Genomic DNA, 16,006 nt, shown 5'->3' with positions numbered 1-16,006 from the left:
AGTAGCTTACAACTAGCGAAATCAGACGTGGTACAGTATGACAAGTGCTGTAGCAGTGATGTGAATGATGCTGAGAAAGGAGTGATCGATTCTGCCTGGGAATCCCGTTTTTCAGATCCATACTATAGAAAGAATTTGGACATTTAGTTTAGGAGTAGTTTCATTGCCTAAGAGGCTGTTTGTCTAAAGGCTTTTTAATAAGAAAGGATCAGGCTGTTTTATATGAAACAGAAAGGGTTACTTGGATTGTGGTTCTAATTTTATTTTGAGTAGGTTTTCTTCAAAGTTTACTTTAAATTTTAGTAATATTTTATTATTATTTTTTAAAGCTGGGTTTTTGTTTTTTAAAGATTTTATTTATTTGTTTATTGTTGATTTTATTTATTTGGCAGAGAGCGAGTGAGCGAGAGCCGGAACACAAGCAGGGGGAGTGGGAGAGGGAGAAGCAGGCTTCCCGCTGAGCAGGGAGTCCAATGTGGGGCTTGATCCCAGGACCCTAGGATCATGACCCGAGCCGAAGGCAGACACCTAACGACTGAGCCACCCGGGCGCTCCTTAGTAATATTTTAAATTATAAAAGTAATATATGCTTATAAAATATTCAAACTGGTCAAAAGTGTATCAAATAAAAATGAAAGTATCTCTTCTTTCCCTGGGTAATTCTCATTAGTTTAAACAATTACTTGTAAATAACCTTGGGTTTTAAGCACCTTATATTCTGAGCTTTATTCTGTCTGTTCAAAGAGGAAAAATATATTTCCCTTTTTAGGGAAGTACCTCGGAGCAATGGAGGTTGTCTGGGGCCTGTGAAGTGGAAGGGAACTGTAGTGGGTTTCGGGAAGTACATTGATCAGTTAGATTGCTGTGTCCTATAGGGCTTTTTAAGGATTTATTGACATACTTCATCAAGGTATTTGAGGGAGTATTCAGGGAAACCTAAGAAGTTCTGCAGTTCTTTTCCCTTTCTTATAAATTCATGCCTGGTCAGAAATTACAGCTTGAGTGGGATGTCCCTCCACAGAACTCAAATGCACACTATCTATCATGTTACTTAGTGTGGCAGTAATGTAAAATGGTAAGGATTTTTTTTTTTCTTTTTGCTTCTTTCTGTGAGAGGGCTCACCCAACATATTTTATCATATGTCTCTTCATCTCTCTCTTATTTCAACTTCCACTTACTCCCCCAATTCCCCACATCATTCTCTTAAGAGAAAAAAATAAGTTTTGTCCACCGAGTCCTCTTTCTTACTTGATTTAATATGTCTTGGGTTGAATGTTTCTCACAAAAACACTTTGCATTCAGAATTAGCCTATCAAACCGTTTCCTCCACGGACTTCCCGGTAGACTGCATGCCTTTCACTGTGGTGCCCCCTGAGGTATGGAAACCCAAGGCTGCTTTTGGCTTAGCCATCATGATTTTAGAATATCAGTCCCCATGCTCTGCTTTCAAAAGTTTTCCTGGTGGTTATATTGTACCATTTAAAAAATTTTGCTTTCAGTCTGCAGAACCAACCAACCAACACATGGAGCCAGAACTCTTTATCCTGTTCCAGTCAAACCACAGTCCTCATAATAACACTTTCACTTATCCAGATCTGGGAATCCACAGGAGCACACACCCGTATATGTGTATGCATACATGGATGTATACAAATGCTTTCTGGACACACATTGGGGATGATAGCAACTCATCCATGTGGTTGGTGTTCAGGAATTTGTAACCTGCAGTACTCTTTCTCACTGGTAACACCTTTCTGCTTGGGGAATATAGAACAAGCCCAAACAGTAATACTGACAGAATTCGGAATTATGATACAGTGGAGCCTTCACGTAATTCTTTGTTGAAGAAGTTAGGGCCTAAATGTTAAGGCTTATTGTTATTCTGAGTTGATAATCTCTGCCTTGCTTTAATAATTTTTCCTCATGCCTGGGTAGCCCGCGAGTTGCACAATAATCACTCACACAGCTTTGTAATCAATGCCCAAAGTAATAGGATTCCTCTGGCCACCGGCAATTAATAAATTTGTGTCTTTTTTAAAACACTAGCAAGTCGGGCCTGAAATACGACTGACTGGCTCTCCTCATTTGCATATTTATTGCAGTGGAAAAATTCTTACCAGATGATTGATGCTGAGCCTGCCTCTTGAATTCCAAGCAGCACATTATTATGAAATGAAAAATGCCGGCCATACAGTTGATTAAAGTTGAAGACAGTGGAATCGGTGTTTTTTAAGATTGTGGGAGAATTAAAGGCATATTTTAATAGATGTTGACAAGAAGTGAACTAACAAAAGCAAAGCAAAGGATTTGCTTGAAAAGATTTAATCAAACGTCTTTCTTGGGGGATTAATTGCCGGGGATGACTAGTGCAAGTGGCAGGCTTGTGTGGATTTGAATGAAAAGTATTGTTCTCAGGCCAATATATTGTGTGTCATTTTGACCTATAGTTTAGCTCTGGTTCTAGAGTTACTTTTGAAGGAGAAAAAAATGCTCTTGTAATCTATACATTCTACTTCATTGTATTTATCTGGCATGATAGGAATGTGGGAATTTATGTATACTTGTACATAAACTATTGTATGTTTTCATGTTTATACTAAAAATAACTGTATGGATATTTAAAAACAGATAAGGTAAGCTTTATTTTACTTATAAATTCACTGTCTGCGTTCCCCCTCCAATCCCCTTGCCAGAAGTTATACTTATTGGTTTATAATCTAATTAATGAACTGTGCCTATGTCCAAACTTATTCTCTGCCTACAATTTTGTTTATGTTGAACAACCAAGATGAATCAGGGAGAAAAATAAAGCTGTTAGGTGAAAATGGTTTTTAGATTGGTGACATTTTATATATAGAATGCTTGCATATGGGTAGCATGTAAATGAATACTTAATACAGGAATCTGTGAATACTAGTTCAGTCCTAGCACTGTCGATCAGTACAAGCAGAGCCTGGGATTTTCACCATGTGAAAGGTGATGCTTTTTTTTATTGTGATGTACTTTCTGTATCCCACAGCATTTAAAAATTAATGAAATTCCTTAATATATAAAAAACATGTTTATTATTTTTCACCTAAATTCTGTGAGATAAGCAAAGGATTATCTACATTTCACAGATGAGAAAATTGCAACTCAAAGATTAAATTGGTCTGCTCAGTAAAATGACTAGTTAGTAATAGTGTCAGTTAGAATACAGGGCTCCTGACCTCTAGTAAATCACTCTTTCCATTGATTCTCTACTTGGAAAATTATTCCTAAAGCCAGTGCCGAGATGCTGAGGTTGTATCTTGATAATATGGTGAGGCATGTGTCCTTCTTAATCTCCTCTTAAGGGAAAGACCTCTGGAAATGGACCATGTAGGACAAAATAAACATATATATCCTTGACAGTCTCCCATTTGTTTTGTGGCCACGTGCCAAGAGGGGGAGAGAAGAAAGTGTATGCCTCTCTGCAGTTTTTTCAACTTGTAACTGACAGTAATTAGGAGAAAAATGAAAGGTGAATTAGAAACTGTTGGTTCCATTCTCTTCATTTTTCATAGGGTTAAACAAATAGAATTCAGTCCTATATGAATGATAAAAAGAATTTGGGTTTGGTTTGGTTTTGTATTTTGGCTGGGAAGAATCCACTGTTGGATCTGAGCCTCCAGGAGAGTCTTTCCTCACTCTTGTCAGATGTGGCTTTGAGGAGGCCTGCTGTATCCAGGAAGGCATTGTCTGGTCTCTTCAGATTTTACATAAAATCTTAGTGGAAGGAAATGTGGCCCTTTTCTCAAAGAAATGAGAATTGCGTTCTTTCTTCTATATCTCTTTATAAGAAGCTGTCTATGTGTTGGTCATTGGTGACTTTACTTTGATAAACATTTTTTTTTCTTTCTTTCTTTCTTTTTTTTTTTTTTTTTTTTGGTGGTTGGTGGTTAGAGGCACAGAATTGCAGATTTCATCTCTGGTAGGTCTCTTGACACTTTGATGCATGGTGGTGCTATCCCTGAATGGAGCTTAAATACTTCAGGGCTACTTTCTGACTGGGTGAAGGGGTGTATAAAATGAGAACATATGAGAGAGTATTAACAGAAAGGCACACTTTGATTTACTGATATTGGCTCTCTGCTTTCTTGTTGGATTGATATGCTGTCTGATATATCTGCAATGGATTTTTTTAAACTGACTTGAACAAAATAAAAAGGCTTGTATAGCTACTCGAAAGTGGCCCTTAAAAGTAGTAGTCTTTTCGTTGTATGTTTTCACAGTTCTTGGTTTTGCTACATGTGAGAGTCACATTATGACTTGCTTGCTGGGGGTAAGCAGCTGTGAACATTATAGACTGCTTTGAAAACCGCCCCGCCCCCACCTCGTCTCTCCCCACATGGTTCCTGATTTCCTGGTTTACATCATGGATACATGGTATCTACTGGAAGTAAGGGACAGGCATCTGCTTTTCTTCTTTTAAATTTTTTATTACAGCAAAAAAACATGAAACCTAAAATTGACCTAACATAAAATTTATACTAACCGTTTTTTCCATTTTCAAATTTATTTTGAATTTTCATCCTATGTAGTTAACATACAGTGTTACATTAGTTTCCGGTGTATAATAGGGATTCAAAAATTTACCCTAACCATTTCTAAGTGTATAGTTCAGTAGTGTTAAGTATATTCACACTGTTGTATTACCAATCTCCAGAACTTTTCTGTCTTTTAAGAGTAGAACTCTATACCTATTAAACAAGCCTCCATTCCCCTTTCTGCCAAGCCCTGGTAACCCCCATCCTACTTTCTGTCTCTGAATGTGACTACTCGAGGTACCTCCTATAAGTGGAATGGTATATATAGTACCTGTCTTTTTATGGCTAGCTTATTGCACTGAGCATAATGTCTCCAAGGTTCATCCATGTGTTACAGCCTATGTCAGAATTTCTTTTTAAAGGGTGAATAACATCCCTTTTTTTCCCCCCTGTTCTTTTTGATTAGGCTCAAGATTGAAGCATTATAGATGATTTGTTTCTGTACAGAAACAATTTCTGTACAGAGATGAACTGGGATGGAGGAATTATTCATTATGCCCTGCTTTGGGAACACTTAAAGTGTGTGTGTGTTTTTTTTTCAATTGTGTTAAAATATACATGACATAAAATTGACCAGCTTAGCCACTTATAGAAATATAGTTCAATATTGTTAAGTACATTTGCATGTCTGTCCCAATATCCTCACTGTCCATCTCCAGAACGTTTTCATCATCTCATTCTGAAGCTCTGTATCCATTGAACGGGAACAGGTGTCCATTCCCCTCTCCTATCCACCCCTGGTTGCCATCGTTCTGCTTTCTGCTTCTGCTGAATGTGCCTGTTCTAGATCCCTCATGTAAGTGGAATCACACGGTACTTGTGGTTTTGTGACTCGCTTACTTAGCGTAAGATTTTCAAGGTTAGGTCTTGGGAATTTTGAAACCTACTTTGCAAATGGAAAATTGGTTGTGGTTTCACTTTGGAAAACATGGGCTCTCTCTCTCTTAAGATACAACCTTTTCTAGAAAAGGCACTAAAAACCGTGGTTAACGCTAACTGAAGTTTGTGTGGGCTGAAGTCCCTATGGAATATAAAGTAAAAGTGAATGTAGGGTTTGCTAAATGAAAGTAGGGGTGTTTGTGAGAAGGTTACAGTTATTTAAGGGAAAGGGGGAAGGTGTGAGAGAAGCATGGCCAGAGATGAATGGACAGCCATTACTGACAATAAGAATGGAAAATCACACGATTTAGCAATGAATTAAATATATAGAGTAAGGGCACTGAAATGTCAGTGATCGCCTATGAAAACACATTAAACGGAGAAAATCAGACAAGGGAGAAATATTAGGTAGGAAGAACAAAGTTCTGTTTCTGACATGGTGTATTTGGAGGAGTGATGGAGCATCCATGTGAAGATTTTCTTGGCAGTTGCTGAAAATGTGGAAGCTCGATAATAGGAGAGGCATCTGAGTGCTACCAACGCATAGTGATTATCGGTGTCTAGTTAGCCCCTTTAGCAGGATTAGGCTGATAAAGAAGGTAAGAGTTCAGTTCTCAGAGGGCCAGTTTTTATCCTGAAAGTTCTTAGCCATAGTAGACTATACTTAATCCTGACCAGCTTGATTACAAATGCATCCTGTTGGCTCTGTGGAGAACCAGGTAAGAACATGTTCTCGATGTGCAGAGTTTTAATACACAATTCAGTACCACAGATAGTAAGTCATTAACTTGGGGGTTTTCTTTTTTTTTTTTTTAAGATTTTATTTATTTATTTGACAGAGAGAGAGATCACAAGTTGGCAGAGAGGCAGGCAGAGAGAGGAGGAGGAAGCAGGCTCCCTGCGGAGCAGAGAGCCCAATGCGCGGCTCGATCCCAGGACCCTGAGATCATGACCTGAGCCGAAGGCAGCGGCTTAACCCACTGAGCCACTCAGGCGCCCCAACTTGGGGGTTTTCTTATGTGAACAACAACTTTTCATAGGAGAATGTGTGGAGAAATTGTATGTATGAGGTGGCAGCTCAAACCAGAGGCAAATGAGATCTCCTGAGGGAGGGTGACGACGGCGGCAGTGACGACACAGTAGGGATCCCAGGACAGAGCTGTGCTCTTCAGGAGAGGAGGGATTGCTTAAGGAGTTGATTGATAGAGGGATAATCCAGGAGGTTACAGGCTGGGTTACCTGTAAAAACTAACACCGTAAGGAAAAACGATTGGTTATGGTGACAGGCAGGGTAGAAGTTGGTCAGTCTTGCTAAATTTAAGAACTCACAATTACAGACCCTTTCCTACACACTTTACATATGTTACCTCACTTGTTCCTCACAACAAGCCTGTGAAGTGGGCACTGGTGTTCTTTCCTTTCAGGAATTCTGTGTTTCAGATAGTTCTTAGGCCCCGGGTACCCTTTGCCTACCCCCCACCCCGGCCAGAACTGCCCAGCAGTCATGAGTTACAGTCATTGCCTGCTTTGAAGAATTGTAGATAATTGATTGTTCCTTCTCTGTGCTTCATTTCCCAGGTCACAAGGCTCTTAAAGCATTGTTGAGGTCACTGGCAGATCTTCAGGAAGAGTTACTTTTCCAGTGCCCAGACACTAGATACTTAGTAGACGGGACAAAGCCCAAAGCAGAAAGGTAAGGAAGGAATGGAGCTGTGTGGTTGCTTATTTTAATCTGAGTTGTTTCCCATCATTTTTGAAAAAGAAAGCCAAATCTTCTGCAGGCAGGTATCATACTTATTGTTAGTAGTAACAGAAAGACCTTGTATTTACCTGGTGGCCAGGATGGCACGCAAATTAAGAATTAGGTTTTCCTTTTTTATATTTACTTGTGCCTGCTTTTTGTGGTTCTGCAAAAGGCTTGCCTTTTCTTTAGACCTATTGAAATTAGGAGATGAGGGGTGCCTGGGTGGTACAGTCGCTTGAGTGTCCAACTCCTGGCTTTGGCTCAGGTTGTGATCTCAGGGGGGTGAGATCAAGTTCTGTGTCAGGCCTTGCACTAAGCATGGAGTTGACTTGAGACTCCCTATCTTCCCCTCCCTCTGCCCTTCCACATCTCAAATAAATAAGTAAGTCTTTAAAAGAAAAAAGAAATTAGGAGATGAAAGCTCATTTTTCATTTTAATTCTTTTTTTTTAAATAATGATTTTATTTATTTATTTGACAGAGAGAGACAGCAGTGAGAGAAGGAACACAAGCAGGGGGAGTGGGAGAGGGAGATGCAGGCCTCCCGCCGAGCTGGGAACCTGATGCAGGACTCGATCCCAGGACCCTGGGATCATGACCTGAGCCGAAGGCAGGTGCCCAACACCTGAGCCACCCAGGCGCCCTTTAATTCTTTTTTTTTAAATATTTTGTTTGAGAGTGAACGAGCAAGTGAGTGTATGAGTGGGGGGTATGCAGAAGGAGAGGGAGAAGGAGAAGCAGGCTCCGCACTGAGCAGGCAACCAGATGTGGGACTCCATCCCAGGACCCTGAGATCATGACTGAGCTGAAAGCAGGCGCTCAACTGACTAAGCCACCCAGGTGTCTCTTAATTTTAATTCTTTTTTTTTTTTTAAGATTATATTTATTTGTCAGTAGGGGGAGGAGAGAGAGAGAGCACAGGCAGAGGGAGAAGTAGGCACCCTGCTGAGCAAGGGGGTCGATGTGGGACTGGATCCTCAGACCCTGGGGTCATGACCTGAGCCAAAGGCAGCCGCTTAACCAACTGAGCCACCCAGGCGTCCTTTCATTTTAATTCTTAATTAATGTTTATGCAACAGTTTGTGCCAATACCATGGAATTGCTGGTCACAGCCATCTCCTTTTCAGTGAGGGAAGAAGCAGGTATTTTGAAGGATGGAAAATTTTCAGAAAGGCACGGAATATATATAAACGTGTATACTTTTTCTGAAGTTGTCACATTTGATGAAGGATTTCCACAGCACCCCCCACCCACCCATTGTTTGAGCCTGCTATATATGGTACCTGCTGCTTTTTTCCCTTTGGGCTTATCCTTTGCTCCATTCTTTTTTAGTTGGAGGGACAACAGTAAGCTCACATTTATTGAGCACCTACAATGTGTTGGGGTCAGTAGTCCAGTGAGTCTAAGTGGCTTGCTTGATAGAGACTGTATTACTTGATCCGGGCAGTTGCCTTTATTTCAGTGTAGTCCCCGTTCTCTTGCCCACTGCTTTGAGTTTCCTTCACATTCAGCTCTTTCCCTTTGATTCAACTAATACTAGTCTGCTTTCCTGAACAGTTGGTTACAGGGAGACACATTTCCCTTATTGATTTGGGGATTAAGGTCATAAAAATATGATTATGTGTTTAATTTTTAAAGACCATCTTGTAACAGTATAGGCCTGGTTCATATGCATTTCTAATAATGTTTTTACAACCTCATTTATTTTTACGGTTTGCTTACCTTTTAAAAAAATATTTCTAAGCCAGTAATTTTTATATTTATTTGAAAAGTTACATGAGTTTTTGATTGAGCTCACGAACATTCTTTTCAAACAAAAAAAGCTACCCCCCCTCCCATCTGTGGTGTTTTTTAAAAATGTAGACAGAATAGGGAAGGCCTAGGGCACTTGGGTTGTCTCAGTTGTTAGGCGTCTGCCTTTGGCTCAGGTCATGATCCCAGGGTACTGAGATCGAGCCCCACATTGGGCTCTCTGCTCAGCAGGGAGCCTGCTTCTCACTGTCTCACCCCTCCAGCTTGTGTTTCCTCTCTCGCTATGTCTCTCTCTGTCAAATAAATTTCAAAAATCTCAAAAAAAAAAAAAAAAAAAAGAATAGGGAAGGCCTAAATACTCTCAACTTCATGTGAGCCTAGCTTTTTACTTGGGTGGTGTTTGTGTATATTGAACTTAATGTTCTTATTGATTTTACAGTGAGGAGATTTCCAGTGAAGATGAAGATCTATTAGAAGAGAAGAAGAAGCAGAGAAGGGCCCCACCAAAGAGGAAGTTGGAAATGGAGGACTATCCCAGCTTTATGGCAAAGCGTTTTGCTGACTTTACAGTCTACAGGAACCGCACACTTCAGAAGTGGCATGATAAAACCAAGCTGGCTTCTGGAAAACTGGGGAAGGCAAGTGTGTGTGTGTGTGTATACATGTGTGTAACAGAGTTTGTGCCAACCTGAAGCAGTTTAAAGACATTGGAACTACAGCTCATTGATACAGATAATGTCATGATGTAATAGTAATCAGTTATTTCTACAGAAAAATTTACTGAACTCCTGCCATTCAGTCCTGGGATTTTAATTTTATTAGAAAGAATATTTTGGTGACATCTGGGTGATTCCGTTGGTTAAGCTTCCAACTCTTGATTTCAGCTCAGGTCATGATATCAGGGTAGTGAGCTCCAGCCCCGTGTCAGACTCCGTACTCAGCATTGAGTCTGTTTGGGATTCCCTCTCTCCCTCTGCCCCCTCCCCCTGCTTGAGTGCTCTCTATCGCGTGCCTGCTTGCTCTCAAGTAAATAAATAAATAAATAAAGTCTTTTTTTTTTTTTTTTTTTTTTTTTTTAATTTTGTTTAAAGAATATTTTGTTCTAGAAAATGACCTTATAAGTGTTCAGATGTTTGGGAATACAAAATACTAAAAGAAGTGGATTTTTCAACAGTTACAAAAGGTATGAAAGTTAATCTCGGTATAGGAACGCCTTAGACTAAACTTTTTTTTTCCCTGAGAACAATCACAGCCATTCATGAAGTCAAGTCTGTAACACAAAGTCCCTCTGAAAGGAGGATTGTCTATTTCTTTGCTGACACAGAAAGATAGAGAAACCAATGTAGCTGCCTTCAGCACAGACTTTCTGCATTATCTGACACTGGTTAATGTTGTTGCAGGGTTTTGGTGCCTTTGAACGCTCAATCTTGACTCAGATCGATCATATTCTGATGGACAAAGAAAGATTACTTCGAAGGACACAGACCAAGCGCTCCATCTACCGAGTTCTTGGCAAACCTGAACCGGCAACGCAGCCTCTCCCAGAGAGTTTGCCAGGACAACTGGTAAGAGCTCTGGGATGCTGGGTGATTACAGGGAGCAGTTTCTGTGAAGCTAATTAGCTGAAAAATCTGATCACCTGCTTGTAGGTATTACCCTTGGTATAAGAAGTTCATGAAAGAAAGGGAAAAAAGCACTACTTTACTAGATTGTAAATTGACTAGAAACTGAGAGTTTGTGGGAGGAGAAAGTTCTTTTAAAATGGAGCTATTATTAACTTGTGTGTAGTCTTCTCTTATTTTTGAGTTTGACATGAGCCTGGTAATGGAACCATTCGTAATTCAATTTTTAAAAATTCAATTTTAGAGCTGCTTCTCTAGCAGTATCAGTATGGAAGGAAGTGTGCATTTTATGTCAGACGTTTAGATACTATAGAAAAGGATCGTATCTGGAGCACATTCTTTTGTTTAAAGAAACTTTTATTTATAGAAATATATACTTAATAATTTTTTTCAATGTTCAGAAGAATTTAAAATGAAAAGTAAAATTCTGCTTCTCCAATTACACCAGTGTTCATTTGTAATTGTAACAAGACATTTTCTATTCATACAACTATATATAGATACAACACATATGCATATATAGAAACATGGTTCTGTTTTTTCTAACTAAAGGGGATGATATATGTGTTAATATAAAGTATTAATACACTATATAAGATCTTACTATTTTTTAAATTTAATTTTTCCTGGGCACTTTTCTAAATCATTACATAGGGATTTTTTATCTCATTTTTCCCAGTACTAGGCTATGGGGTATTCCATTGTGGGCGTGTACTATAATTTATTGAAACAATGGCTATTTATGTTGTCTCCAGCTTTAGAAACAGTGCTATAGGAAACATTCATGAGCATTTATAATAGGTGTATTTGTGTGAACATATGGATAGATTTCTCAAAGTGGAAATGTCAAATCATATTAAATCCTGATAGATGTTACTGAGTGCCTCCAGAAAGGTTGCATCAATTCCCATTTCCACCAGTTTTGTTTTCTGGTACTGAGTGTTGCCAGGTTTAGCTAAAAAATGGGGTCTTCTCATTTTAATTTTCATGTATTTAATTAGAATGAGGTTAAACGTATTTTTATGTGATTATTGATGATTTTTTGTTCTTTTCATGTCGAGTGCTTAATTAATGTCTTTGTCCACTTTTTTATTGGAATATTTTTGTTCTTTAGTTGTAAGAGCTCGTTATATCTTAAGGAAAGCTGCTTTCCTGTTGTGCATTGTTATACACATTATTTGTGGTGGCTACATTTCTTTGATTACCCTTTGGATTCACTCCTTCCTTTTTTCTCCTTGATATAGGAGGTCCTTCCTCAGGCCCCTGCCAATGCCCACCTGAAGGACTTGGATGGTGAAATCTTTGATGATGATGACTTTTACCACCAGGTGTGATTTTTCCACTGTTTTCTTTTGTTACAGATCAGGTTTTAGCATTTCAAAACAGCTCATAGAATTCTCTGACCAAAAGGTGGCTTACTTTGGAAGGCGGATAGATTCAGAGAGTTAGAACGGCTATCTTTTTTTTTTTTTTTTTTTTTTTTTTAAGATTTTATTTATTTATTTGTGAGAGAGCATGAGAGGGGAGAAGGTCAGAGGGAGAAGCAGACTCCCCATGGAACTGGGAGCCTGATGCAGGACTTGATCCCGGTACTCCAGGATCGTGACCTGAGCTGAAGGAAGTTGCTCAACCAACTGAGCTACCCAGGCGCCCTAGAACTGCTATCTTTAAGATTGACTTACTGTGTAATTCTGAGTCTGTTTCTTTTTTAAGAGTTTATTTTTTTTTAAAGTAATCTCTACACCCTGTTTGGGGCTGAAATTCACAACCTAGAGTCTTATGCTCTACCATCTGAGCCAGCCAGCTGCCCCTGTTGTTCTACTCCTATGTTGTATTTTTCCTTTTGAAATGAAAAACGACTACAACTACTTTGTTAGTCACTACAGAGTGTGAAGTATCTGTAAAAAAGCTGCAACTTCCTTGAGTCAGGTGGTTTATTTTTTCTCAACCATTTTTGCTAATATTTATAGGGGATTTTTTGTTAGTTGTTTGGTTTCTTGTCCTGTTGCTATTAGATTGGGATATGGAGCTAAAGGGTTGGGCTCCGAGAGTCCTTGAACTGCATTTCTGGTTCTATTGCCTATTAAGTGTCTTGCCTTTGCGGTGTGTGTGTGTGTGTGTGTGTGTGTGTGTGCGTGCATGCATGCGTGCGTGTCTGTTCACATCAGTGAAGTATGTATTGAGATTGTCTGCTACTATTGATTATAACAATAATGTAATGTTTTGAAGACAGACAGAATTGGTAGAGGTTGAAATATGGCCCAGTTTTGATATCTCTTTCTGAATGTCCCCCAGGTCTTTCCCTGACATTATTCTCTGCTGGCATGCTGCTCTTTTTAATGATGCTAGTGACTGTAAAGGTAGACTAAACATTTGCGCTGTTCTAAAGAACTAAAATAATTTCCTGTAATCCTGGGTCTCCTGATAAGCCATACTTAATGAAGTGTGCCTTGGGATGTACCCTTTCTAGCTTTGGAGAATCAAGGATGCTATTCAGCAGCAACACACCAGCTTTTGTAGAGCCATTATTTATCAAGATATTCTTTTTTTCTCAGCTGAATTTTTAGCGTGTTGACTTTCGCCAAAGAATTTGCAACTGCTTGTTGAAGGTTTAGCCATAATGACTGTATTATGTATTTGGAATATGAAGGAAAGAGTATGGGGAAATTACACTGTGAGGCCAGTAGAACAGGTGATTGTGTACAGGGGATAGCTTTGAGTCTTTGCCCTAAGAAGAGAAATAATCTTTCTATTCACTCTGGAATGTTCAGTGAAATTATTGCTGTAAGTGAACCTTAAAAGTAATGATGAGAGGGTATAGGAAAGAGGATTGGTGTGTCCTCAGGTGTTCCTAGTCAGAGGTCCTTATTCTGTTTTCCATTTCTTCTCTTATTATATCCATTTGTCAGAAGAGTAGGGAACTCTATTTTGTTCTAGGGTGTCTAAGGAAGTACCTGATAGGGGATATTAATGCTGTGTAATTGTGTGAGATCATGGGAGACAATCAGAAATGCTCCAGTCTTCATTAATTGAAGTGTACATTGTTCGATGGAAAGGGCACCATAAATTAAATAGGCTTTATAAAATTAAACTGAAATTACTGAGGAGAAGTTGCTTCCACTGGCAATCCTTAGTCTGAAAGATTTTTTATTTTTTTTATCTTTTTTTTGCCTGGAGGTCTGTTTAAAAAGAAATAGCATTACTTGATTGGCCCTTCATCCCAATTAATAATTTTACCTTCGATAAATTTTGATTTCAGAGTTATGACTAGTCACATCTTAGCTTTTCCCCTTGCTGGTTAATTGGGGTTCTGGGGTTAATCTAAATTAAAACTTAAACTAATAGAGGTCAGCAAGGCAGCTGAAACACCTGAGTGAAACAAATGGGGCTGCCAGGCACAACTTTATCTTGGCTGTTTCCCAAGAGGGAAGTGGCAGCAAATTGGAGTTGTTTCAGCCTTCTGTAAAGGTGAATGATGGGTGACACTTGTTAATGTACAGCCGCTCCGGAAGCATTCCAGATTGCTTTGCTGCTATACCAACTGCTGCCATCCATGCACAGTCAGTAGGAACTGGACCAGTTGCCAACATCTGGCAGCACAGCAAGGAATGGGTGCAAGTCTTGAAACCCCGCAGATTCTAAATATGGTGCTTAGAACTGTGCAGGCTTTAATCACTTACCACTCTTTGGCAGCGGGCTACGACAGCTTATCCTAGCCTCGTACATCACATCCCGACATCTGCTGAGCCTTGAGGCAGCTGCACATTCATTTTCTTTTCTTGCCTTTTCTCTTTGCCTCCTATTCCTCTTCTTCTCCCCACTCCCTCCCTCCCCGCAACACCCCCCCCCCCCCCCACCTCCCTTCAGTTTTCCTCTCCCTCCCCAATATACTTCTTGGGAGAGATGATCTGTAAAGATTACTGCTTCATTGTGTGCAAGTAATTGTGGTGATGCCAGGCCCTTGACAGACACAGCGCAGCACCTGTTCTGCTGACCTGGTTAATTTCTTCTGTTGAGTGGGATTTGCCCGAGATTGGAGCTGAAGCCAATTCAATGATAAGGCTAAAGAAAATGGCTGTATGTTTTCTGTCACCTCCCAATTAAATTGGCTTCATAAAGTGCTTTCCTTTATTTGTCAGGGTAGTAAGCCTGAGCTAAGTGTCGTATTCAGAAGTGGTACAATGTATTACAATGGGCCTGTGAGTTTTCATTTGTGTTTTTTTTAATGTGGTCATATGGAAGAGCTGGGTGGTGAATATAATACACTTCGCCATTTTTTTTTTAAAACCATACTTGAAGCCAGACTCTTTGGGTCCATGTTTTGTAAGGAAGAGATTATAGCCACATTGAATTTTAATGTTTCATTGTAAGGGTTTAAAGGCTTACTTGGTTAATTCAGGCTGTGTAAATGCCCTAACTACTGAGAATGATATTCAGGGTCACAATACCCAACATACACACGCATTCTCCCTCCTCCCTCTCTCTCCCTTTGTTTCATCATGGGCCTTAAATCACTATAACTTTGAAAGTATATCTGTATTATTTAATAAAGGTACATATGTATAGGTATGTACATGTGTGTGTATATATATATACATATATATATATATATACATAGAGGTATCAGATATCATAAGTAATCATAATTTTTTGAGCTGTAAAGAACTTTACAAGAAACTGCATCCCTGAGAAGTTAAGTAACTTCCTGTAAGCCATATAGTAGATGGCAATACGAGTACTTGATCTTAAGACTTTTTAGACCAAGTCCTGTTCTTTCTGTACCTTTATTTCTTCAATATTTCATTCTTGAGCCATCAAAAGACTTCACTATGGTATTACATCTTTAAGTTTGTAAATAAGCTTCATTTTCTTAAAACCGGGAGAAATATTACTTGTGTTAGTCATTTTTTTTTCTTGGAAGGCAGATGATTTATTGAACTCCTGTTACTTAACAATTCTAATGAAAAAAATTAGCTTTATAGTTGTGCTACTGGTTTGTTTGGAAACTGGAATTGCTGAAAGCTTGAAGTATACCCAGTGGGAAGATTTTATGAGAGAAACTGTTCACCTGCTATAGGCATTTCTGAGTTTCCCTCTCAAGTGGAATTAGTTTGCATTTGGCCTATTTCTTGTCAAAGCTCATCCCTAAAGACAATTTCACAAAACAGGAAGGTTGTAAATGACCACAAAGGATGAGTCATTGAGAAACGTTCTCAGTATCTGTTTTTCATTTTCATTATCCTGTTTGCTGAGTTCTATGAGCTGTGTTATCTGCATGACTGTGTAAGGTTTTTCTTTTGTTTTGACTTGATTTTTTTAAACCATCAGTTGATCTTTGACTTGAAAAGCCTCCGTTCTTAAAGATTTGAGGAAGGACTAACATTTACTGAACACTAGTTATGTGCCAGCTCCTTGGCTTAGTAGATCAGTGCTTGACATAC

At 39.1% G+C, this 16,006-nt stretch overlaps 1 protein-coding gene across 1 annotated transcript in view; it reads left to right on the top strand.

The window, feature by feature from the left end:
- The window catches only part of AATF (apoptosis antagonizing transcription factor), a 102,900-nt gene that overhangs the window by 32,753 nt on the left and 54,141 nt on the right, over positions 1 to 16,006 (top strand). Inside the window, exons 5-8 of the mRNA XM_045986188.1 lie at positions 7,027 to 7,141; positions 9,383 to 9,581; positions 10,344 to 10,508; positions 11,810 to 11,893. Of these exons, the coding sequence (XP_045842144.1) occupies positions 7,027 to 7,141; positions 9,383 to 9,581; positions 10,344 to 10,508; positions 11,810 to 11,893 (563 nt within the window). The remainder of the gene's footprint in view (positions 1 to 7,026; positions 7,142 to 9,382; positions 9,582 to 10,343; positions 10,509 to 11,809; positions 11,894 to 16,006) is intronic.

This window comes from Meles meles, chromosome 18 (assembly GCF_922984935.1).
Source record: "Meles meles chromosome 18, mMelMel3.1 paternal haplotype, whole genome shotgun sequence".
Classification (NCBI taxonomy): Eukaryota; Metazoa; Chordata; class Mammalia; order Carnivora; family Mustelidae; genus Meles; species Meles meles.
This window is presented reverse-complemented; position numbering and strand designations above follow the sequence as displayed.